At 40.2% G+C, this 24,760-nt stretch overlaps 1 protein-coding gene across 1 annotated transcript; it reads left to right on the forward strand.

Moving 5' to 3' along the window:
* Positions 1–2,885: 2,885 nt before the first annotated feature.
* GCSAM (germinal center associated signaling and motility) lies at positions 2,886–23,925 on the forward strand. The gene is given in 6 exon segments (NM_001244130.1): positions 2,886–3,036; positions 6,529–6,597; positions 9,105–9,149; positions 10,149–10,195; positions 21,610–21,638; positions 22,528–23,925. Coding segments are annotated over 6 exon segments (540 nt in total). The 5' UTR covers positions 2,886–3,007; the 3' UTR covers positions 22,849–23,925.
* The last annotated feature ends 835 nt before the right edge of the window (positions 23,926–24,760 follow it).

Here is a 24,760-nt window from a genome sequence, read left to right on the forward strand (position 1 = left end):
GAGAAATATAATTAAAAACAAAATCTCCTGCCACCCCAGAAAATCTCTCCACAAAAGTTGAAGAAAAAGAAAGTTGTCTTATTGAATTAGCATGAAACCAAAATGTAATGAGAATCATAAGCAATCCATTAAGGAGATGACAAAAACAAAAAAAATCTTACCCTTTTGTACAGCCAGATGCAATCCATTGTATACATTTTATCAAGATAAATTCTAATCCTCAAATAAGAGCACTTGGCTACAATATTTGTCACAGATTATTCATCTTAAATTCATTTGGTGATAGGTCTGCTAATTGTCCTTAAAAGAGAAAATTTCCTCTTATCGTTTTTGTCTGGAGATAGGTTTGCGGTTGGGAACCAGGGACAGCTGAAGTCTAGCTGCTACCCTCCTAGGAAAGATGCAAGATAAGGGCCCTCTCTTTTTGGACAATTACATTTCAAAAAGATGACACCCCCCCCCCCCACCTCCACCCCCAGGTCCTGGAGCAAATAGTCCTGGATAGCTTATTCAGCTTTTAAATAGATCTACCATGCGTTTTAAAGATGGAGAGAAAGAAGTTCAAGTTTTCTAAAAATAAATGCTCCAAGAAAAGGGAGGGGAGAGAGTTCCCGTTGTGGCTTAGCAGTAACAAACCCAACTAGTATCCATGAGGATGTGGGTTCGGTACCTGGCTTGCTGAGTGGGTTAAGGATCTGGTCCAGCGACAGATGCTATGATTCCATGAACAGTGGGGTAGGTTGCGTAAGTGGCTTGGGTCCCGAATTGCTGTGGCTGTGGTGTAGGCCAGCAGGTGCAGCTCCGATTCAGCCCCTAGCCTGGGAACTTCCATATGCTGTGCCCTAAAAAAAAAGAAAAGGGAGGGAAGAAATTCTCTGATCTTTATTTCAACAGAGAGAATTAGGCTTCTTTTTTTTTTTCCTTTTTTTTTTTTTTCTTTTTAGGGCTGTACCTGAGATATATGGAAGTTCCCTGGCTAGGGTTTGAATTGGAGCTGCAGCCACCAGCCTACACCACAGCCACAGCAACACCAGATCTGAGCCACAGCCAGAACATATGCCACAGCTTGCAGCAATGCCAGATCCTTAACCCACTGAACAAGGCCAAGGGTCGAACCTGCATCCTCATGGATACTAGCCTGCATAGGTTTCTTAGACTGTTGAGAACAAGAGGAACTCCATAGAAATGAGCTACTTATTTTTCATTCGTATTTGCCCTTACAGTACTAGAATGTTTTATGTATTATATTTTGCTTCAGGCATCAAGCCCTCCTAGGCTGGCATTGTTCTCTTTCCCCTCTCACTGGCCCTCATTCCAGCATACTTTCTCCTCCTAGGCAAGAGTGATCCACCTCTTAGCCCATTTGTCACAAAGTCCTCCTGAAACCCCCCACAGAGATGGCCTGAAGTCTGGAGAGCAGCTACAGGTGTAAGAGTGATTGATGGGCGAGGGGTCCAGCATTGCACAGCTAGTGCCCTGTTTCCTTGAACATGGTTTCTTCCAAGCTGCCTCCCCACTCTGCCCTGCCTGTTGCAGGTATGACCTCTATATAACTCTAGGACAAGCTATACAGTTTTTTTGCACTTTGTTTAATTTCATTTGACATTGTTCCACAAAGGAGCCCTGTATCTGCTTTGTTCACTACTAAACCCAAGTTCATTTCTTTAAAAAAAAAAACAACAACTTTCTATTGAGATACAATTCATATACAGTGATATGCATCCTTTTGGTTTACAGCTCTACCAATGAGAAATGCAGTCATGTCACCATCACCACAAGATACAAAACAAAAATTCCCCCAGACCCTTGAAGGTCAACCTCTCCCCCACCTTCTCCTGGCCACCATGAATGTGTTTTCTGTCCCTACAGTTTTGCCTTTTCCTAAATGTCACAAAAAGTAGGCATTAAGTCTGGTTTCCTTACTTGACCTAACACATTCAATATTCATCCATATCATTGCATGTACTAGTAGTCCATTCCTTTATCACTGGGCAGTATCCCATCACGTGAATGTGACAATTTATTTAGTCATTTTCTACTTGAGATCATTTAGGTTATTTCCAGGGATTTCCCGGGGGCGGAGGTGTGGCAATTATGAGTAAAACAGCTATAAATACATGCATATAGGTTCTTAAAGGTCTGAATTTTTTATTTCACATAGGCAAATGCCTAGGAATTGGTTGCTGGTTTGTATGGTAAGGCTATGTTTATCTTCCTAAAGAAACTGCCATACTGTCTTTCGAAGAGGCTGAGCCCTTTTGCTTTCCCATCAGCACTATGCGAGATTCCAAATGCTCAGCTTCCCTCATCAGCACCCAGTATTAGCAGTTTTTGTTTCCGATGTTAGCCATTCCAATGGGTGTGAAAAATATTGCATTGTGCTTTTGATTCCTGTTCCTCTAATGACTATGGTGTTGAACATATTTCATGAATTTGCCATCTGTCTGTTTTCTTTGATGAAAAAAATTGCTCAGGTATTTTGTGCATTTTGTTATTGAATGTTTGTTTTATTCTTGGTGAGTTTTGAGAGTTCTTTGCATAGTCTGGATCAACGTCTTTTTATCAGATCTTATGTCTTGTTAATATCTTCTATTGGTCTCTGACTTGACTTTTAAATTTTTTTGGTTTTAAAACAAAGTTGTCCCCTCTGATGTTTCCAGGACTATAAAGGTTTAATAAGTTCAGGTATCTGAAATGACAAACTCCCATAATCTGTCTATATTTGCAGACTGGGCTTCCCCATTTATTCAAAGCTCTCATTGACTGGCGGCTTCTGGTTAAAGGCAGTAACCACATGTGTTCAGCCTCTGACATTTTAGGAAGTGGTGCATGTGTGCGCTTCTGACCCTCCTCCAGCTGAGCTCCTCCCTCCCTGAAGAGGGGTGCTCCTCTCTTCTCAGCTCTCCCTGCTCTGGTGCCAGAGCATCACAGCTCCGTCTCTGAGTCAGGAGCAGCCCCTGTCCGAGCACAGAGCAGGCTGCTAGGAAGGCACAGGAGGACTGACAGCATGGGGAACTTCCTGCTGAGGGACAACAGGTGAGTGCAGACTCCCTAATGGGGAGCGGAAGAGCCTGGTCCAGGCAAGGCAGCCAGAAAGAGAAAAGGAGGTCGGCTCTTGGCGGGAGGGCAACTGGGTAAGGAACTGACAAGAATGAAGTGCCTACTCTGTGCCGGATTTCACCTTCATTTCCTAACAGGTTTGGCCTTCTCCCCAGAATCATAGTGAGCAGCTGGTAGAGGACAGCAGAAAAGCAGGACTTCATCAAGGGAGCCACAATAGACGACTGCCCCCAAATGGACCAACGTTCTGGGGGCAGGGAAAAGATGCTCCCCTGAGCTCTTAATGCCCCACAAAGAGCTCAGAGACACCATCACCTTTTTGGTCGATATTAAAATTCAAAATAAATGGCAAGTTTCCTTATAAGCATAAGACCTTAGCTGGTGCAACTCCCTGCACAGGTAAGCAGAGGTCGCTGAAATTGGTAGAGAACTTGACCTCCCTTTTTCTGGAGCTCAGTTTCCTCATTTGAAACGGCAATAACACAAATACCTATGTAGGAGGGTTCAAGTGTGTGTGATGCTGGCATAGAACCTGGCACAGTACCTGGCACAGAGTAGAAATCAATATTTAGAAAATATTGGGAGTTGTCTTGTGGCACACAGCAGGTTAAGGATGTGGCATTGCTGCTGCTGTGGCGCAGGTTTGATTGCTGGCCTGGGAACTTCCTCTTGCCATGGATGTAGCCATAAAAAAATTATAAATAAAATAAATAACATTTAGAACATATTATTTTTCGGACCATCATCTTTATTAACATCAAAGCAGCCATTGTAAAAATTAGTACCTCCCAAAATAAAGGAATCTCTCGGGTGCAAAATGAGGTGTTCTAGGGAGAATGAGTTAGCTGAGGAGATGAGGGGTGGTCTTTACAGGATAATGTTTGGTGTCCCAGCGTTCAGGTCATGTCACTGGGAGCTAGGACATAGGATCCAAAATGCCACCTGCCAAAACGAGGCTGGGTGAGCCTGTGGAAAGTCTCCTGACTCTTGCAGAGGGTCAGAGGGGTCTGAGACTCCTCCCTGGAAACTCATGGTCCTTTGTCTCTCTGCAACTTTAGTGTTCTTCTATCAGATCATAAATTCCTATTATTATTCCTAGGTGGGAGGGCTTCAAATGCAGAGACTTTTTTTACTCCTCTGTGAATTTCTGTTTCTTAGCATTGTTTCTGACATACACAAGGCACTCATACACCTAAATAAATACCTTAAAAAGAGAAGTAAAACAGAAAGTTCCTCTTGTGGCTCAGCAGAAACAAATCTGACTGGTATTCATGAGGACACAGGTTTGATCCCTGGCCTTGCTCAGTGGGTTAAGGATACGGCGTTGCCATGAGCTGTGATATAGGCTGAAGATGCGGCTCGGACCCCAATTTGCCATGGCTGTGGCATAGGCCGGCAGCTGTGGCTCCGATTCGACCCTTAACCTGGGAACCTCCGTATGCCACGGAGGCGGCCCTAAAAAAACAAAAACAAAAAACAAACAAAAAAAAAACAAAAAACGGACATGATGTGACTGAGGAAGTTATGGTTGATGTCACATTTGTAATTTTGTTTTTTAGAACTGGTGAGGCAATGAAGGATGGTAACATTAATACATGTTAGTAATGAAAGAAATTGGAGAATAAATAAAGTATAAACAAAAAATAAATTGGGAAATCACAGTTAAAACTACCAATAAAATTGAAAGCACTATATTTTACTGTCTATATTTATCAGAGATCTGTATTCCTTCATCTGCGGAAAGCTAATAATATCTTCTGTCCACTTTTGTTTTGAATTTTGGTCTGCTTTGTTTTACTGTTAGTAAAAGCTATTTTTACTTTGAAAAAGATTAGCCCTTTCTCATAAATTTTATAAAATATTTCCAGTCTGCGTGTCTGTCTTTGTGCCATACAGAATTTTTTATTTTTTATGTTTTTCTTATATATTTAGACATAATTGGATTAAATCTAGAAAGCTTTTTGGTTTCTACCAATTTATAACTAAAATTCTTTCCCAATGCCATGATAAGACAAATCCATGGTATAATTTTTTTATGGCTTTATTACTTTATGTTTAGCATCATACATTCATTATGTGCTGTCAGATATAAATATGTATGTTTTCACATAGTTAATCAGTTGACCCAGCATCTTCATTTCTGTGTAATTTAAAATGTCTCCCTTACTATATTCAAGTCTTCCATTTACTTGGATCTGATTCCCAACTTCACCCCTATTACCTGGTTATCATCCATTCAGCACATCCCACCAGGTCTCTCCAGAACAAATTTGTTACAAAAACCAGGAAAAGTCATCCCTTGGGGCTGAGTGGCATCTACTCCTTTGTGAGAGGAGCTCAGAGTCTTAGAGGATGAATCTGCCAGAAGCAAACTCAGTGACTCCCACTTAGTGTCACTTACGTGTCCTCAGACAATTTGCCTAACCTTTTTTTAATCTCAGTTTTTTCCCAGGTAAGACATAGAATCATGGTACCTGCCTCATGGATTTATTCTGGGATTATATGAAATATAACATAGAAAACAAATATGTTATTTACCTTTAGTAAGTAGTATGTATAGTAAGTTATATATATGATCTATATAAACAGTAAGTAGTATTTATAGTATGTATGTACATATATATATATATATACACACATAGTAAATTGTGTTTAATTTTTAGTTTCTTTTTCTCTATATTCTCAACTCCCCACAAATAAAAAGATAGTTATATAGAAACTCTACCCAAACCATAAACTGATTTATTTTCTTTCTTAAATTCTTTCTTTCTCTTTTACCTCATGTTCTCTGCCTTGGTGCTTTCTGTGAAAACATCGGTTTACATGAGACAAGGCCAGTACCCTTCCCAGTTCCTGTGTACAGTCCCTGAAACTGTGCCGAACAGCTAGGCCTCTCTCTACACTGATATTCTCAGGTCACCATGAGGATCTCTGGACATCTGGGAACACATGGTTGGGGCCTGGTTTGGTGTGGCAGTTGTCGAAGAACATTTGGGGTCTATTGCTGTGGCAATGGAGAGGACTCAAAGCAAGGACAAGTTGAAGTGTGTGCTTTAGAAGGGAGAGTAACAGATGGGAGGGAAACAAGGGGAAGTGAGGCGATGCTGGGCTTACACACAAATAGCAGAAATGAGGAAAGTGGAGTTCCCACTGCGGCTCAGGTAGTCAGGACCTGTGGTTGTCTCTGTGAGGATGAGGGTTCATTCCTTGGCCTCAGTTGGTTAAGGATCTGGCACGGCCGCAAGCTATGGTGTAGGCCACAGACGTGGCTTAGACCGGCTCTTGCTGTGGCTGTGATGTAGGCCTCAGCTGCAGCTCCAATTTAGCCCCTGGCCCAAGAACTTCCATACACCACAGGTGCGGCCATAAGAAGAAAAAAAGAAATGAGGAAAGTTGGAAAAATTATCAAGAGTGGTAGGAGGCCTAGAGAGGAAAGACTGTACTCACTCCTGATATGTTGAATTTTAGGTGGCAGCAGAACACTCAAGAGATACCCTGGAATCTGAGAAACCAGAGCCCCAGACAGGGAGCATCCAGGTAAGAGCAAATCAAATCAAACTTCTCCCAGACATTGCCTGTGAGGAATGAAGTCCATCAGGTCCTGGACTTCACCTACCCCTCAACAAAGAACTGTCCTTAGACCCAGCAGAAGTTATAATGCCAGTAAATGTGAGGACAAGAGAAAAGACAAGAACACTTTGAAACTTTGGACAGGAAATGTGCCACTTTGCTAGGAACCTTGGGTTACCTCTGGCAACGGCAAATAAGACCCTTATTTCCTGTTGTCCCTTTGTTTGTCTATCTTGGTTACCTTTCTGCTCAAGCTTCATCCTGGCATATTCACTTTAAGATCTGAGTTTCTATTTCTAAAGTAACCACATCCCCCACAGGGCTACGACAATCGAAAGGTTCATAAATAAACACTTGTGATTACCTTGATGCTATTAAACAAGGTCTTCTTCATCAATCCTTTCTTCATCATCAATCCTTTCTCAGGTCTTTTGAGTGACAGAGAATCACTAAAATATGGAGCCAGGGTCCCCGAATCCAGGAATCCCAAAGGGAGGCAAAATCAGTAGTTCTGTGGCTCAAAGAGTTATCTATACTTTCCCCAGAGTTTCAGGAGAAGTTTTTGAAAATGTTTCAAATAAAAAGCAGCCACACAGCCAAAGCCTGTGTTAGGAGCTGGGACTCAGACATCCCCCCAACAGGTGCTTTGCTTTAGTGTAAATTAAGGATTATATATTTGGGGGCAGGGGGTTATCACTGGACATACGTTCACCAGTCCAAATGGTAAAATAGAACAGAAGGGCCATGGGCATTACAAGAATGGAGAGAGACTGGGCAGACCGCAGGGCCAGGGAAGCTTTGGGTAAGAGACAGGAACCTGGAATTGTTGGCACATAGTCTGCTGTCATAGAGATGCGTCTGGCCTCCTTCATGGAGATTGTCTAAACCTACCTCAGACCAAAGCACCTCAGACCAAAGCATCCAAGCTGAAATGCAAGAGTATGTTGCAAATGGATAAGCAATGAGATTCTACTGTATAGCCCAAGGAACTATATCTGATCACTTGTGATGGAACATGATGGAGGATAATGTGAAAAAAAAAGAATATATATGTATAACTGGTCAAAGTACAGAAGAAATTGACAGAACTTTGTAAATCAACTATAATTTGCAAAAAATTTAAAAAGAGTATGTTGCAGAGAAGTTGAGTGGGGGAAATAAGTTGAAAAATAGCTTTTGCCCTATTTAACTTTATTTGACCCTAACATCTCCTTGAAGAAGCAGTATACATATCCTCATTTTATACATGAAGAAACTGTCTCAAGGAGTTCAGAGACATTGATCCAGTGAAACTCAAAGTTAATCATCTCCTTTCATCTCCCATATCTCAGAGAACCCGATTTCTTGGCATGGGTGTGATCCAATGCTTTCCTTATAGTGTTTCTTAAGCCACAGAAATAGGAGATAAAAGCAAATGGGTTAAAAAACCCTGAATGTAGCCTGAGGAGGAAGAAGAATTACAGCCATGCCTCAGCCCCAAAGGCTCTAATTGTACAGAGACCCCAGAAGCTGTCAGAAGACTCAGCTGCACTGGTGCCCATGGCCAAGCTCACATGCAGCAGCCTCTCCTCCAGGGTCCTTTCCAAGGGTACTTTTCCCTGGAAAAGCTCATTGGGAGAAATATTTTTAGATGGTGTTTTCCAAACATTTTTACATAGTGTTACCGGTACACGCAGTACATTCAACTGTGTAGGTAGTAAACGACGCTTCAATTCAAAAGATGCCTGGAATGATACTTAGACTTCAGCCTAGATGTCTGACTTAAGAACTTAAGGCTTTCTACCATTAAGGAGATAACAAATCTTGTTTGTATAGCTATACCTTGGGGTCAAGAAGGCAGATTTGATGATTGGAGCCAGTTAGAGTTGCTCTGTTCTTGGCTGCTTATCCATTACTCAAATACTTATTGAAAATGTGTTTATTTCATGCCAGACATATGCTAGTGATCTATATTACAACGAACAAACAAATATGGGTCCCTGACCTTGTGAAACTCAGGTTCTAGTGCAGGACATAGACAAAGCAGACAGTCATAATCATGTAAATAGGAGAAATTCAGAGTGCAACAGAATCCTATATAAATATCGCCTAATTTATGCCAGGAAGAAATTTCTAAAATGTTCATACACTTGAACTTTAATTTCATGGAAATAACTCTTGTGTGTCCTTCCTCACAAAAGGCCACATGAATCATGGAACTGGGGATGAACAAGCCTTTTCCCTTTTTTGGGAACACAGCAGAAAGTTCCCTCTTTGATTAGGAGTGGGTAATGTCATATTTCCAAAGGGCCAGTTAATGTCTTGAGAAGACAAAGGCATTTTAGTATGACAGATGTGCCCCAGTCACATAGAATGAATAATCTCTTGGGGCAGAAAAAAGAGGTTTTTCACAGAAATGGCAAAGGAAAGGGAGTCACCCTAATAAAGCTGCAGAAACTAAACTTGCAATTTGTGTCATCTCTTGGGTATTTTAGATGCTGGGACTGCCACATCGCTCAAGGGTGTTTCTGCCTTCCGTGGTGAGTGGAGAACTCTTTTCAGAAGTTATTTCCCCATGAGTGTGGTTTCAATATGGTATTTGCTATAAGTTACCTGTGACCTCCCTGCTGTCTGTGGCTACAGTAGAAGCCTGTCTCTAACCCAGGAACCATTCTCTGAGAATCAGTCAGGGAAGTGACACTTCAAGTTTGTTGCGAAACAGGAACAATAGTCTAATGAGTGGTTACACGTGTGAAAGCCTCAGAAGCAAGGATGAAACAGGATACCTATGTAGAGAAAGAACCCTTAATCACCCTGCAAACCCCAGAATCTCCCTGGGACAGAAGCATGCATTCTGTTCATTGCGCAGAGAACATATAGACAGAGTGATCATATAGTTCATTGTCCAAATCAGGAAACCTTGGTGAGTGAAAAGGAGGCTAAAACTAATTAAGGGTCACCAAGTGATTGATAACAACATTAACTAGACTGTCTGTGCAAACCAGGACATATGGTCATTCTCCTTAGAGCAGATGTTGTCACTGTCCCTTGAAATGATAACTGGCTTCTATCATAGTTATATTGTGTTTTGCCAGGGGTCATGGATACAATGCAGTTACCTTTGTGCTTATGTGGGAGGAGTTTGGTTGGTTGCTTGATTGTTGTTTGTTTGGCTATCATAGATTACAACTGGATATAACAATGCTGGCTTAACTCACATGATACAAAAGAAATTGCTGTCTTGTGAGAAGAAAAACTCCAAAAAACATCACCATCATTCTTCATCTATTAATCAGTTCCATTATCTGCTTTAGAAAAGAGGAAGGGATAACAGGGAAAGAGAAACACAAAGAAGGAGACTTCTACTTGGTCTTATCTTTCATTTTTTTCTTTTTCTATCCTCTTATTTCTCAGTGCTGCAGGAGTTATTATAAAAGACCTATAACTTTAACGAATGAGTTAAGCATAAGTTTTTATAGTTGAGTGTGACATCTTTTAAGAGTTTCTGGATATTTACACAAATTCCTTTTCTTTTACAGGAAAAAAATGCACATTTTTAAAGCAAGACAAGATTCCCCAAAGCAAAGTAAGTCATTGCTTTCACATTATTATTTACTTTTGATAAACTTCTATTTCCAAGCTGCCCTTTCTCTGTGCTCCCAAAGCTCCTTGGGCATATTCCTCGTATAATACTTACACATTCTGCAGCAATTCGTCCAATTGCATGTCTCTTTTTCTCCACTAGACCGGGAGCTCATTGAGGGAAGAATTGGCTTAATTGATTTCCAAAGCCTTCCCTTAGTCCCTGAGGCCTGGATTCTGAAGGAGTTAAGTGGCAACAATAAAAGCAAAATGTGGAGGTGCAAGACACTTGTAAGGAACTGCAAGAAGGCCAGCATGGGCACAGAGAGCACACAGAGCCATAGGGTCAAGTTCAGGGTTAGGGTTTTTGTCTCGAGAGCTGTAGGAGCCACTGAAGGGCTTTAAACAAGGGCCAAGTATGATCACATTGGCATTGAAGACATCATTCCGTTTGCTGTGCAAACAACAGATGGTAGTAAGGAGTGGCAAGAGTGGATACTGGAAGACCACTTAAGAGTCCGATGCAATGGTTTCTGGTAAGGGAACAGGGCTGAACTTAAGGAAAGAGAAGCATCTGAAGGAGACAGTGGTGAATAGTGTCACATGGGGGGGGGGCGGTAACTGAAGACCAAGAAAGTATAGGTCTGAGAATAGGCAGAAAAGCAAATGAGTTTTGCCTTTGCCTTCCTGGATTAAAGAGGAGAGCCTGGTTCAGTCACTCTGAATCTTAAAAACTAGTCCTGTAGTTGTGTAAATAAACAATACAGCTCTCCTCTCTGCCCTAGACATTTCACCCAGGGGAATTGTGGGTGCTAGGAAACCCCAATCTCCAGCAGAGCAAAACATGGTAGAAATAAGGCCTCTAATGCTGATCTCACAGACTCTTTTTTTTTTAATTTTATTGAAGTTTTTGGCTTACAATATTATATTGGTTTCAGGTATACAACATAATGATTTGATATTTTTATAATCAAAATGATCACCATGTCTCCACACAAAGTTACTACAGTTATAGAATATTACTATTCACAACATTCCCTGCACTGTACATTATGTCCACATGATATTTATTTTATCATTGGAGGTTTATACCTCTTAATCTTCTTCACCTATTAACTCATGCCCCCACCCCCTCCCCTCTGTTAACCACTAGTTTGTTCTGTATATCTTTGAGTCTACTTTGTTGTTTATTCATTTGTTTCAGGGTTTCTTTTTTTCCAGATATAAGTTAAGATCATACGGTATTTTTCTTTCTCTCTCTGACTTATGGCACTCAGCATAATGCCCTCTATATCCATCCTTGTTGCTGCAAATGGCACTATTTCATTGTTTTTTGACCAGTATTTCACTGTATGTATATATACTACATCTTCTTTATCCATTCATCTATTAAGAGACATTTAGGTTGCTTCCCTATCTTGCCTACTGTAAATAATACTGCAGTGAAGGTGCATATAACTTTTCAAATTGGTTTTTGTTTTCTTCAGATAAATACCCAGAAGTGGAATTGCTGGATTGTATGATAATTGTATATTTAATTTTTTGAGGCAATGCCATACTGTTTTCCATAGTGGCCGCATCAATTTACAATCCCACCAACTGTGCAAGAGGATTCTCATTTCTCCACATTCTTTTTTTTTTTTTTTTTTTTTTTTTTTGTCTTTTGTTGTTGTTGTTGCTATTTCTTGGGCCGCTCCCGCGGCATATGGAGGTTCCCAGGCTAGGGGTCTAATCGGAGCTGTAGCCACCAGCCTACGCCAGAGCCACAGCAACACGGGATCCGAGCCGCGTCTGCAACCTACACCACAGCTCACGGCAACGCCGGATCGTTAACCCACTGAGCAAGGGCAGGGATCGAACCCGCAACCGCATGGTTCCTAGTCGGATTCGTTAACCACTGCGCCACGACGGGAACTCCCATTTCTCCACATTCTTGACCAAAGCTGTTATTTATCCTTTTAATAATAGCCAGTGTAGTAGGATAGTATAGTAGTAGTACCATAGAACTACTACAGTGATTATACTACAGTAGGAGAGTATAGTTTGAAACCACAGAGCATGGTATTTCCAGCTTTGTTTTTCTTTCTCAAGACTGCTTGGCTATTCCAAATCTTTTGTGATTCCATACAAACTTTAGGACCATTTATTCCAGTTCTGTCAAAAAACAATGTTAGTTTTTCCAATCCATGAACACAGTATATCTTTCCATTTATGTGTGTGTCATCTCCAATTTCTTTCATCTACATCTTATAGTTTTTAGAGTACAAGTCTTTTACCTTCTGGGTTAGATTTATTTCTTTTATTCTTCTTGATATAATTGCAAATAGGATTGTTTTCTTAATTTCTCTTTCTGATAGTCTGCAATTAATGTATAAAAATACAATAGATTTCTGGATTTTCCATCCTGGCTCAGCAGAAATGAATCCCACTAGGAACCATGAGATTTCGGGTTCAATCCCTGGCCTCGCTCAGTGGGTTAAGGATCTGGCGTTGCTGTAAACTGTTGTGTAGATTTCAACTGCGGTCCGGATCTGGCATTGCTGTGGCTGTGGCATAGGCCAGCAGCTGTAGCTTCCATTAGACCCCTAGCCTGGGACCCTCCATATCGCCTCAGTTACAGTCCTAAAAAGAAAAAAAAAAATTTTAAATACGGTGGATTTCTGTATATTAATTTTGTATTCTTCAACTCTATTGAATTCATTTATTTCTAACAGTTTTTTGGTGGAGTTTTTGGGGTTTTCTATGTGTCGTATTATGTCATTCAAAACCATGATAGTTTTTCTTTCTCTTCTTATTTGCATGCCCTTTATCTTTTTCTCGTCTGGTTGCTGGAGCTATGCTTCTCATTTTATATTGAAGAAAAGTGACAGGATTGGTCATATTTGTCTTGTTTCTAATCTTAAAGGAAAATATTTCAGCTTCTTGTCATTGAGTATGATGTTAAGTGTGGGCTTGACATATACAGCCTTTCAATAATGTTGAGATTGGTTCCCTCTATATCCACTTTGTTGAGATTTTTTATCACGAATGAATGTTAAATTTTGTTAAAAGTTTTGTCTGCATCTATTTGTCTGCCCTAATCATAAGTGAACATATGATTTTTTTATCTTTCATTTTCTTTAATGTGGTGTGTCATATTGTTTGATTTATGAGTATCCTTACACCCCTGGAATAAATTCCACTTGACCTTGGTGTATGATCCTTTCAAAGTATTGTTGAATTTGGTTCAAGTTCATTTATGTCCACTCTAATTTTTATGATTTCCTTCCTCTTGCTAACTTTGAGCTTTGTTTGTTCTTTTTTCTATGTTTTTTTAAAATTTATTTATTTTTCTTTTTAGGGTCATATGCATGGCATATAGAAGTTCCCAGACTAGGGGTCTAATCTGAGCTGTAGCTGCCAGCCTATGCCACAGCCACAGCAACACCATATCCAAGTCATATCTGCAACCTACACTGTAGCTCATAGGAACACCAGATCTTTAACCCACCGAGTGAGGCCAGGGATCAAACCCGCATCCTCATGGATACTAGTCAGGTCCTTAACCCACTAAGCCACGACGGGAACTCTTTTTTTTCTAGTTTTTTAAACTTAATATTTTGTTTAGGATTTTTGCATCTATGTTCATTAGGGATATTGGCCTGTAATTTTCTTTTCTAGGTTGGCTTTGTCTGGCTTTGATATCAAGGTAATGCAGGCTTTGTAAAATAAGTTTTGGAATAGTTTGAGAAGAATGGGTATTAACTCTTCTTTAAATGTTTGGTAGAATTTACCTGTGAAGCCATCTGGTTCTGAACTATTGTTTTTTGGATTTTTTTTTTTTTGTCTTTTTTTGTCTTTTTAGGGCCGCACCTTTGGCATGTGGAAGTTCCCAGGCTAGGGGTCTAATCGGAGCTACAGCTGCCAGCCTACACCACAGCCACAGCAATACCAGATCCAAGCCACATCTGAGACCTACACCACAGCTCACAGCAATGTCGGATCCTCTACCCACCAAACAAGGCCAGGGATCAAACCCGCAACATCGTGGTTCCTAGTTGGATTCATTTCCGCTGTGCCCTGATGGGAAATCCTGGAATTTTTTTCTATTGCTGATTCAATTTCATTGTTAGTAATTGGTCTATTCATATTTTCCATTTCTTTCTGAATCAGTCTTGAAAGACTGGATATTTCTAGGAACTTATCCATCTCTTCCAGATTGTCCAGTTTGTTGGTTTATTTGTAGTTGTCCTTTATGGTTGTTTGTGTTTCTGTGGTATTATTTGTAACATTTTCATTTCCGATTTTATTTATTTTGGCCTTCTTTTTGGGTCTGACTTTTAAATTTATCAATTTTGCTTATCTTTTCAAAGAACCAGTTCTCAATTTTATTGATCTTTTTATTTTTCTTTCTTTTTTTTTTTTCTTTTTTTGGTCTCTACTTAATTTATGTCCACCCTGGATTTATTTTATTATTATTTTTTAATTGTTACTTCCCCAATACAATTTTTTTTCTACTGTACAGCATGCTGACCCAGTAACACATACATGTATACATTCTTTTTTCTCACATTATCATGCTCCATCATAAGTGGCTAGACATAGTTCCCAGTGCTACACAGCACTCTGAATTTTTAGGATATCCTTCCTTTTACTAGCTTTGGGCTTTGTTCTTTTTCTCAGTTTTTAAGCTTAAGGTTAGATTGTTTATTTGAGATTTTTCTTGTTTCTTGAGGTATGTATGTATTGCTTTGAACTTCCATCTTAGAATTGCCTTTGCTGCCTCCTATAGATTTTGAAAAGTTGTGTTTCCATCTTCTTTTGTTTCAGGGCATTTTCTGATTTCTTTCTGGTTTCTTCATCAACCCATTTGTTGTTTAGTAGCATATTGTTTTTTCTCTACATGTTTGTGGTTTTTTTTTTTTCCAGCTTCCTTCTTGTAATTGATTTCTAGTTGTATAACATTGTGATCAGAAAAGATGTTTGGTATGATTTCAACTTTCTCAAATTATTTTTTTTTCTCACTGTATAGCAAGGGGATCAAGTCATCCTTACATGTATACATTACAATTACATTTTTTTTCCCCACCCTTTGTTCTGTTGCAACATGAGTATCTAGACATAGTTCTCAATGGATCTCCTTGTAAATCTATTCTAAGTTGTGTCTGATAAGCCCAAGCTCCTGATCCCTCCCACTCCTTCCCTCTCCCCCCAGGCAGCCACAAGTCTATTCTCCAAGTCCATGATTTTCTTTTCTGTGGAAAGGTTCATTTGTACCTTATATTAGATTCCAGTTATAAGTGATATCATATGGTATTTGTCTTTGTCTTTCTGGCTCATTTCACTCAGTATGAGAGTCTCTAGTTCCATCCATGTTGCTGCAAATGGCATTATGTCATTCTTTTTTATGGCTGAGTAGTAGTCCATTGTGTACATATACCACCTCTTCCGAATCCAATCATCTGTCGATGGACATTTGGGTTGTTTCCCTGTCCTGGCTATTGTGAGTAGTGCTGCAATGAACATGCGGGTGCATGTGTCTCTTTTAAGGAGAGTTTTGTCCGGATAGATGCCCAAGAGTGGGATTGTGGGGTCATATGGAAGTTCTATGTATAGATTTCTAAGGTATCTCCAAACTGTTCTCCATAGTGGCTGTACCAGTTGACATTCCCACCAACAGTGCAGGAGGGTTCCCTTTTCTCCACAGCCCCTCCAGCACTTGTTATTTGTGGATTTATTAATGATGGCCATTCTGACTGGTGTGAGGTGGTATCTCATGGTAGTTTTGATTTGCATTTCTCTAATAATGAGGGATGTTGAGCATTTTTTGATGTGTTTGCTGGCCATCTGTATATCTTCTTTGGAGAAATGTCTATTCAGGTCTTTTGCCCATTTTTCCATTGGGTGATTGGCTTTTTTGCTGTTGGGTTGTATAAGTTGTTTATATATTCTAGAGATTAAGCCCTTGTCAGTTGCATCATTTGAAACTGTTTTCTCCCATTCTGTAAGTTGTCTTCTTGTTTTCTTTTGAGTTTCCTTTGCGGTGCGAAAGCTTTTCAGTGTGATGAGGTCCCATGGGTTTATTTTTGCTCTTATTTTTATTGCTTTGGGAGACTGACCTGAGAAAATATTCATGATGTTGATGTCAGAGAGTGTTTTGCCTATGTTCTCTTCTAGGAGTTTGATGGTGTCCTGTCGTATATTTAAGTCTTTCAGCCATTTTGAGTTTATTTTGGTGCATGGTGTGAGGGTGTGTTCTAGTTTCATTGCTTTGCATGTTGCTGTCCAGGTTTCCCAGCAATGCTTGCTGAATAGACTTTCTTTTTCCCATTTTATGTTCTTGCCTCTCTTGTCAAAGACTAGTTGGCCATAGGTGTCAGGGTTTATTTCCGGGTTCTCTATTCTGTTCCATTGGTCTGTCTGTCTGTATTGGTACCAGTACCACACTGTTTTGATGACTGTGGCTTTGTAGTATTTCTTGAAGTCTGGGAGAGTTATGCCTCCTGCTTGGTTTTTGTTTCTCAGGATTGCTTTGGCGATTCTGGGTCTTTTGTGGTTCCATATAAATGTTTGGATTGTTTCTTCTAGTTCTGTGAAAAATGTCATTGGTAATTTGATAGGGATTGCATTGAATCTATAGATTGCTTTGGGTAGTATGGCCATTTTTACAATATTGATTTTCCCAATCCATGAACATGGAATATCTTTCCATTTCTTTTTTTTTTTTTTTTTTGTCTTTTGTCTGTTGTTGCTATTTCTTGGGCCGCTCCCACGGCATATGGAGGTTCCCAGGCTAGGGGTCCAATCGGAGCTGCAGCCACCGGCCTACGCCAGAGCCACAGCAATGCGGGATCCGAGCCGCGTCTGCAACCTACACCACAGCTCACCGCAACACCGGATCGTTAACCCACTGAGCAAGGGCGGGGACCAAACCCGCAACCGCATGGTTCCTAGTCGGATTCATTAACCACTGCGCCACGAGGGGAACTCCTCTTTCCATTTCTTTACATCTTCTTTGATTTCTTTGATTAAAGTTTTATAGTTCTCGGCATATAGGTCCTTTACCTCCTTGGTCAGGTGTATTCCAAGGTATTTGATTTTGTGAGGTGCAATTTTAAAAGGTATCATATTTTTGTATTCCTTTTCTAATATTTCATTGCTGGTATACAGAAATGCAACTGACTTCTGAATGTTAATCTTATATCCTGCCACTTTGCTGAATTTATTAATCAGTTCAAGTAGTTTTGGGGTTGAGTCCTTAGGGTTTTCTATGTATAGTATCATGTCATCTGCATACAGTGACAGTTTTATCTCTTCTCTTCCTTTATGGATGCCTTTTATTTCTTTTTTTTGTCTAATTTCTGTGGCCAGGACTTCCAAAACTATATTGAAGAGCAGTGGTGAGAGTGGGCATCCCTGTCTTATTCCAGATTTGAGTGAGAAGGCTTTCAGTTTTTCCCCATTGAGGATTATATTTGCTGTGGGTTTATCATAAATGGCTTTGATGATATTCAGGAATGTTCCCTCTATACCCACTTTGGCGAGGGTCTTGATCATGAATGGATGTTGGACTTTGTCAAATGCTTTTTCTGCATTTATTTATTGAGATGATCATATGATTTTTGACTTTTTTTTTGTTAATGTGGTGTATGATGTTGATTGATTTGCATATGTTGAACCATCCTTGTGAACCTGGGATGAACCCTACCTGGTCACAGTGTATAATTTTTTTGATATGTTGTTGGATTCAGTTGGCTAAGATTTTGTTGAGAATTTTTGCATCTATATTCATCAATGATATTGGGCGATAGTTTTCTTTTTGAGATGTGTTTTTAGCCTATCATGTGATCTATTCTTGAGACTGTTCCATTACACTTGAATATGTATTATGCAGTTTTGGGATAGAGTGTACTATATATTTCTATTAAGTTCAGCTGATTTAATGTGTCATTTAAGGCCAATGTTTCCTCATTAGTTTTCTGTCTGGATGATCGATCCATTGACATAAGTGGAGTGTTATAGTGTTACTATCAATTTCTCCTTTTTATGTCTGATAAGATTTGCTTTAATATATTTAGGTGCTCCTATGTTGAGTGTATGAATATTTACAAATGTTATATCCTCTTCTTGAATTAACCATTTATTTTTATGCAATGACTTTTTGTGTGTGTCTTTTACAGTCTTTGTATTAAAGTCTACTTTCTCTGCTATGAGTATTACTAGTCCATGTTTCTTTTCTTTCGTTTTGCGTAAAATATCTTGTTCCAGCCCTTCACTTTCAGTCTGTGTCTGTCTTTAGATCTGAAGTGAGTTCCTTGTAGGCAGCATATAGGTGAGTCTTATTTTTTTTTATACATTCAGCCACTCTATGTCTTGTGATTGGAATAATTTAGGTATGCATTAGTAGATATGTAGTTATTTAATTTTGTTGACTGTTTTTTGATTGTTTTTCTAGTTCTCTGTTTTTCATTTCTTTTTTTCTTCCTTTGTGGTTTGGTTATTTTCTTTAGTGCAATGTTTGGGTTCCTTTCTATTTATTTTCTGAGTGTCTATTATAGGATTTTGGTTGGCGGTTACCATGAGGTATATGTATATATATATATATATCACTTAGTTTTAAACTGACAGTCACTTAAGTTTGAATGCATTCTAAAAGCACTACATTTTCCGGGAGTTCCCTGGTGGTACAGTGGGTTAAGAATATGGTGTTTTCACTGCCATGTCTCAGGTCACTGCTAAGGCACAGGTTGAGTCCCTGGCCCTGAAACTTCCACATGATGTAGGTATGGCCAAAAAAAATTTTTTTTTTATTTTAAGCACTACATTTTTATCTTCCCACCTATATTTATGTTTTTGTTATCATATTTTACATTTTTATTCTGTGTGTCCCTTAACGTCTTATTATAGTTAGAGTTGATCTTACTACTTTTGTCTTTTAACCTTCATATCAGCTTTTTAAATTGTTGCTCCACTGGCCTTTAGCAATGAAATATTTTCTTTCATAAATTTTCTTGTTTCTAGGTATAATCTTCTATTTTCTGCTAAAAGATGCTCCTTGAACATTTCTTGGAGGCTCAGCCTGGTGATGATAAACTCCCTTTCTTTTTGCTTGTCTGAGAAATTTTACCTCTCCTTCAATTCTGAGCAATAACCTTGCTGGGTAGATTATTCTTGGTTGTAAGATTTTTCCTTGCAGTGCTTTAAATATATCATGCCACTCTCCTCTGGCCTGCAAAGTCTCTATTGAAAAGTTCACTGATAGTCTAATAGGAGCTGTCTTTTATGTGACTGGCTGTTTTTCTCTTGCTGCCTTAAAATTCTCTTTACCCTTAACTTTTGCCATTTTAATTATGATATGTTTTGGTATGGCTCCCTCTAAAGTCATCTTGTTTGGGATTCTTTTTGCTTCCTGGGCCTAAGGGCCTATTTCCTTCTGCAGATTAGGGAAGTTTTAAGCCGTTATTTTTTGAAATATATTTTTTGTCTCTTTCTCTTACTCTTCTCCTTCAGGGATCCCTATAATGCAAATGTTAGCATGCCTGATATTTTTCAGAGGTTCCTTAAACTATTCTCATTTTTAAAGATTCTCTATTTCTTTTTCTGTTCTGATTGGGTGATTTCCAATCTTCTTTATTCTATATCACTAATCCTTTCCTCTATGTCAACTAATCTGCTGTTGATTCCCTCTAGCATATTTTTCATTCCACTCATAGAATTCTTCAGCTCTGGTTGGGTCTTTCTTACATTTTTCTAACTGTTTGTTGATGTTCTTACTGTGTTCTTCCATTCTTCTGAGTTTGGTCGGCATCTTTCTGATCACTATTTTGAATTCTATCAGATAAATTACTTATCTCCATTTCATTTGGGTTTATATCAGGGGGTTATCTTGTTCTTTCACTTGGAACATAACTTTGTCTCCTCATTTTGTTTGACTCTCTGTGTTTGCTTCTATGAATTAGTCAAAATAGCTGCCAATCCTGGTCTTGAAGGCATTGGCCTTATATGAGAGTGTCCTCTGTTTAGACTGTGTGTCGTGAGCAGCTTTGGTGGGATGGCTGGAGCTGGAGTAGGCATGTGGAGGGGGGGGACTAGTAGTACTCTAGCGTTTCTTTTTGGGAACAGCTGGAGGTTCTGTGGGCCTGGGGCATGCAGGGGCAGCCTTGGCAGGGTGGCTGGAATACCTAGACTGTGTTTTTACCTGTGCTATCAAGGTAGAGGGAAAATGTAAAGAGTGATGCTGTCCAGGGCCTTGGACCCTCGTGAATATTCCAGCAGCTCCCTGCCCATTTGGAAGATGCTGTAGGGTTAGCAAATGAGTTTCCTTCACTTATAGTCTAAGTGCTGTTTAAACCACTGTTTTTTATTGCTGTGTCCCAAGGAAGGTGAGTCTGCTCATGGGCTTCTCAGTGATATCCCTTTTACTGCATCCAGGATAGGGTTCTCATCAATACCATGGGTTCAACTCTCCTACCCATCTCTGTGTGGTCCTTCTGTCATTTATCGTACAGAAGCTGTTCAGTCAGCCCCCAGTTCTTCCGAAGGAATTGCTTTACATGTACGTGTAGATTCAGTGTGTCCATGGGAGGTGCTGAGCTTAGGGTATTCCTATGCCATGACTTGGGTCCCCATAGACCCTTTTCTTGCAATGATAATCATGGAAGTCCTAGATTAGTGGAGATGTAAAAATATGAAATATCAGTACTGCGGAATGTGACAGAGTGGCCTCTATGGGCGCACCCACCTCTCTTGAGGTGATATCATGAGTTTCCATGTGAAAGCTCATGTTAGTTTTTTAAGCTGGTATGTTTGCCTCTGTGCTGAACGGCCAAAGCTTACTGGTTTTAAGTATGCTGGCTTTTGAAAAATTGGCCTGCTTATATTTGTTTCTACCAGCAATTTCAAAGATGAGAATGTTCATCTTGAGTTTCTTCCTCTGTAAAATTTCTCTTGAGCACCAGCATTCACACTGTCATCATCCCCTGTCACCTACAGAAGAAATAGCAGTCTTCCTCCGCATTGTGGATCCCTCTTAGGCCCTTGTTTGTCTTCTATGCTAGCCTGTGAGTCCCTTGAGAACAATGACTATTTATGATTCTCCTTTGACTTCCCCTGCCTAGAAGAGAGTAAGTGTACAATAAATTTGGGGTAAGGAAGGACAAAGAGGGGAAGGAGTGTGGACAGGAGGGAAGTGTGATTTCCAAAGACCCACAGAATGTGTTTCCTCCACTCAGCCTCTCAGCCCACCTCTGGCTGTTTCTCATTTAGATGGCCGTGTCCCTCCCCAGGAAGTGTTGAAGATCAGGATAGCCTGATAAGAGCTACCTAATCTGTTCCTTGGCTCTCTGGTTGCTAATCTTTCAGTGCCCCCCACCCCCACTCCTCCTTTCCTGGAAATCTCCCATTGACCTGAAATTCATTAAGTGTATTTTCTTTCTCCAGATGAAGAAACATCATCTTCTCCCTTCCAGGTAATGCAAACATGTCGGAGCCTTTTCTGAGATGACAGTAGAAATGCAGACACCTCTGATGGCAGAAGGAGACCTCCAAGACCTCTTCTGGCCTTAATATGAAACACTTTAGATGCCCGTACTTGTGAGCCCAGGGACATGTGCAGGGCCTGATGGCAGAAGCAGTAGCCTTCTCTGTTGCACAATTTATTGAAAGCAACTAATTATTTACTGAGCATTTAGTTTGTGCTGACAGTGGGCTGAGCACCTTACATACATCATCTCATGCAACTGTCACAACAACCCTATAAAATTGGTACTATTATCTTCCCATCCATTTTACAGATAAGAAAACTGAGAGATTAAAAAAATATTCCCTCAAACCAGACGGCTAACAAGATAGCAGGGGCATGATTCCAAAACAAGTCTCATTCCGAAAGGCATGTTCTTTCTCCTGAACTTTGCTATTTTGCTTTTTATTTCTTGAGATTTCAGGAGACCTTCTCTTGAGTGTTTTCTCTCTATAATAATGCAAATATCTCTAGATATTTGGGCAGTTAAATATCATAACCCAAGCACCTAAGTTGTCCTCAGATTGTTCCCTCACATAAGAATGGGCTGCCTTCAGGGTCCTGAGATTTGGGGAATTATTTGGGGTGGTCAGGGATCCCTCTGGCACATGGGGCAGAGATGACATCCCTGAGTAGGCTGAATTCTCTAAGCAGCATGAGAACTCTGACAGCCTGGACTAGTGGTTAGGGTGGGAGCAACCATTTAGGAAAAACAGCCAAGAGATGGAGGGAAAGTGGTGATAGAAGACCGATTTTGCCCACGGCTGAGCCTTTGTTGAGATGAAGTGTAACAGGAACGACAAGAGGCCACATATTGATGATGGCTTTCCTTTGACCAGGAGGAGAATGTTGACCAGAGCTCCGTGGAGGATCTGTGCTACACCCTCATTGATCACAGCACCCCTGGGAGAAGGCCAATAGGCACCCCTGCTGAGGAGTGGTATGAGAACGTTTCCCTCAAGACCGAGAGGCCCAGAGAGTCATTGGGAGGAACGGAGACTGAGTACTCACTTATTCATGTGTCTTCTACTCCTGGCCAGCCATCCTCCTCAGAAAATGAATATGAACTTCTCATGCCCAGCAGAATCTTCTCTCATTCCCTGCAACAGCCACATCCACTTAAACACCCTTCTCAGGCTCAGTTTTCCCGTTTAAAATAAATGGTTGCACTAGCACTTACCAGCAAATAAAAGCCAGAGGTAGAACTCTGGTTGAAACAGGCATGGGACACAAAGACCTGCCGGCTTAACTCCCTGCAAACATACACACAACAGCCCTTTCTACAGGGGGTCTGTGGAACGTGGTTTACAAGGGCGTTTTAGATTCTCCTCATTGTCCAACATGCAATGTCCAACTATCATGAAAAGCCACTTTTTGAGAAGTGACCATCTCTGGTTCAGTGACTCTGCTCAGTGGTGAGAGGGACTCCCTGGTCCCCTGCTCCTCTGTTCGGTTTCTTCTTCTAAAATGTCCACATGATTGTCTTCTGAAGTCACAAGGCAGCTTCACCAATCACACTATGTGTACCCAAAAGGGGGGTACTCATTTCATGCATTTGTGGGCCCAGCTCCTTACTCACAGACTTTGGGTGGGTGCCTGTGGTGCTCCTCTCACTCTATGCCTCTAAGCAATGTCTTTTGCATAGCATCCTTAGACTCGTTGGCCCTGGTGGCTTGGTTGGTTATGTGGGTTAAATTAGTAAATTCCAGGCCAGGTTTTTATAAAATTACTTAATATAATTTTAATCCATATTTTTATAACTTTATATTTTTCCCTAGAAATATTAGGAAAATCATAGCATCAGAGAAAGAGAGTAGAGAGATTGTTGGAACTCCTTCAATCCCACTATCTTCTATAAGCTCAGAGAGGAAAACTAGCTCAATGTAATGCAAGTGAGTGGCAAAATTTTATCTAGAGACTGATTTCCTGACTTCCAGTTCAGTGCTCTTCCAATGTACTACATAGAAGAGCCTCTACTATGTTGTATATGTGTGTGCTAAATAATATGTCATGTATAAACTATGAATAAAGTGTCCACATGGGAAAATCTCTCTCTCTCTCTCTCTCACACACACACACACACACACACACACACACACACTCCTCTAATGGGCACTTCTCCCTATGTCCTTATTTATTTTCCTTCATCTTTTTTTTTAGTGCTCCTAGAATCGTCTATTCCCTAAAACAGGAGTCAGTACACGATGGCCTGTTTTGGTAAATAAAATGTCTCATTGGTACACAGCTGGCTCATTTGTTTGCAAACTGTCTATAGCTTCTCAACCTCAGCAGAGTCAAAATGTTGTGATACACACTCTAGGTCGGGCAAAGCCACAAATATTTATTTTGTGACCCTTTTCAGAAAAAAAAAAAAAAGTTTGCAGACTCCTTCTGTAAACAATCATAATTAAAGATAACTAACAAAAATGTATTTGCGTGTTGGTGTCACACACCAGAGCCAGTAGCAATAACATGATATGGAAATATTAAATGACAAATGAGGGCGAGACCAAGAACAATTAGCAAATTAGACTATTTCTATATGCACACCTGTGTTCTCAACTTCCTGTTTTATTTAACCCATAGCCATTGTCCTAATTTTAGGGATGTTAAAATTTTTTTTTTTTTTTTTGTCTGTTTGCTATTTCTTGGGCCACTCTCGCGGCATATGGAGGTTCCCAGGCTAGGGGTCCAATCGGAGCCGTAGCCACTGGCCTACGCCAGAGCCACAGCAACGCAGGATCCAAGCCGCGTCTGCAACCTACACCACAGCTCACGGCAACGCCAGATCGTTAACCCACTGAGCAAGGGCAGGGATGGAACCCTCAACCTCATGGTTCCTAATCGGATTCGTTAACTACTGTGCCACGACGGGAACTCCTTTTTTTGGGGGGGATGTTAAAATATTAAGAAGTTTGTTGAGACAAACATTGGGTGCATTATGAGTTTAATTACTACTTTGTTCCCCCAAAGAACCAAAGTTAAATAATTTTGCTATTGAAGAGGTGTTAAGGGCACAGTGGGATAAATCCAGTAGTTGGAGGTTGGATGTGTCAGCATAGGTGTGCTGTG

The sequence above is a fragment of the Sus scrofa genome, chromosome 13, assembly GCF_054392235.1.
Source record: "Sus scrofa isolate SSC_HxYL_T2T_F1_AM1 chromosome 13, Sscrofa_HxYL_maternal_Yorkshire_Landrace_v2.0, whole genome shotgun sequence".
NCBI lineage: Eukaryota > Metazoa > Chordata > Mammalia > Artiodactyla > Suidae > Sus > Sus scrofa.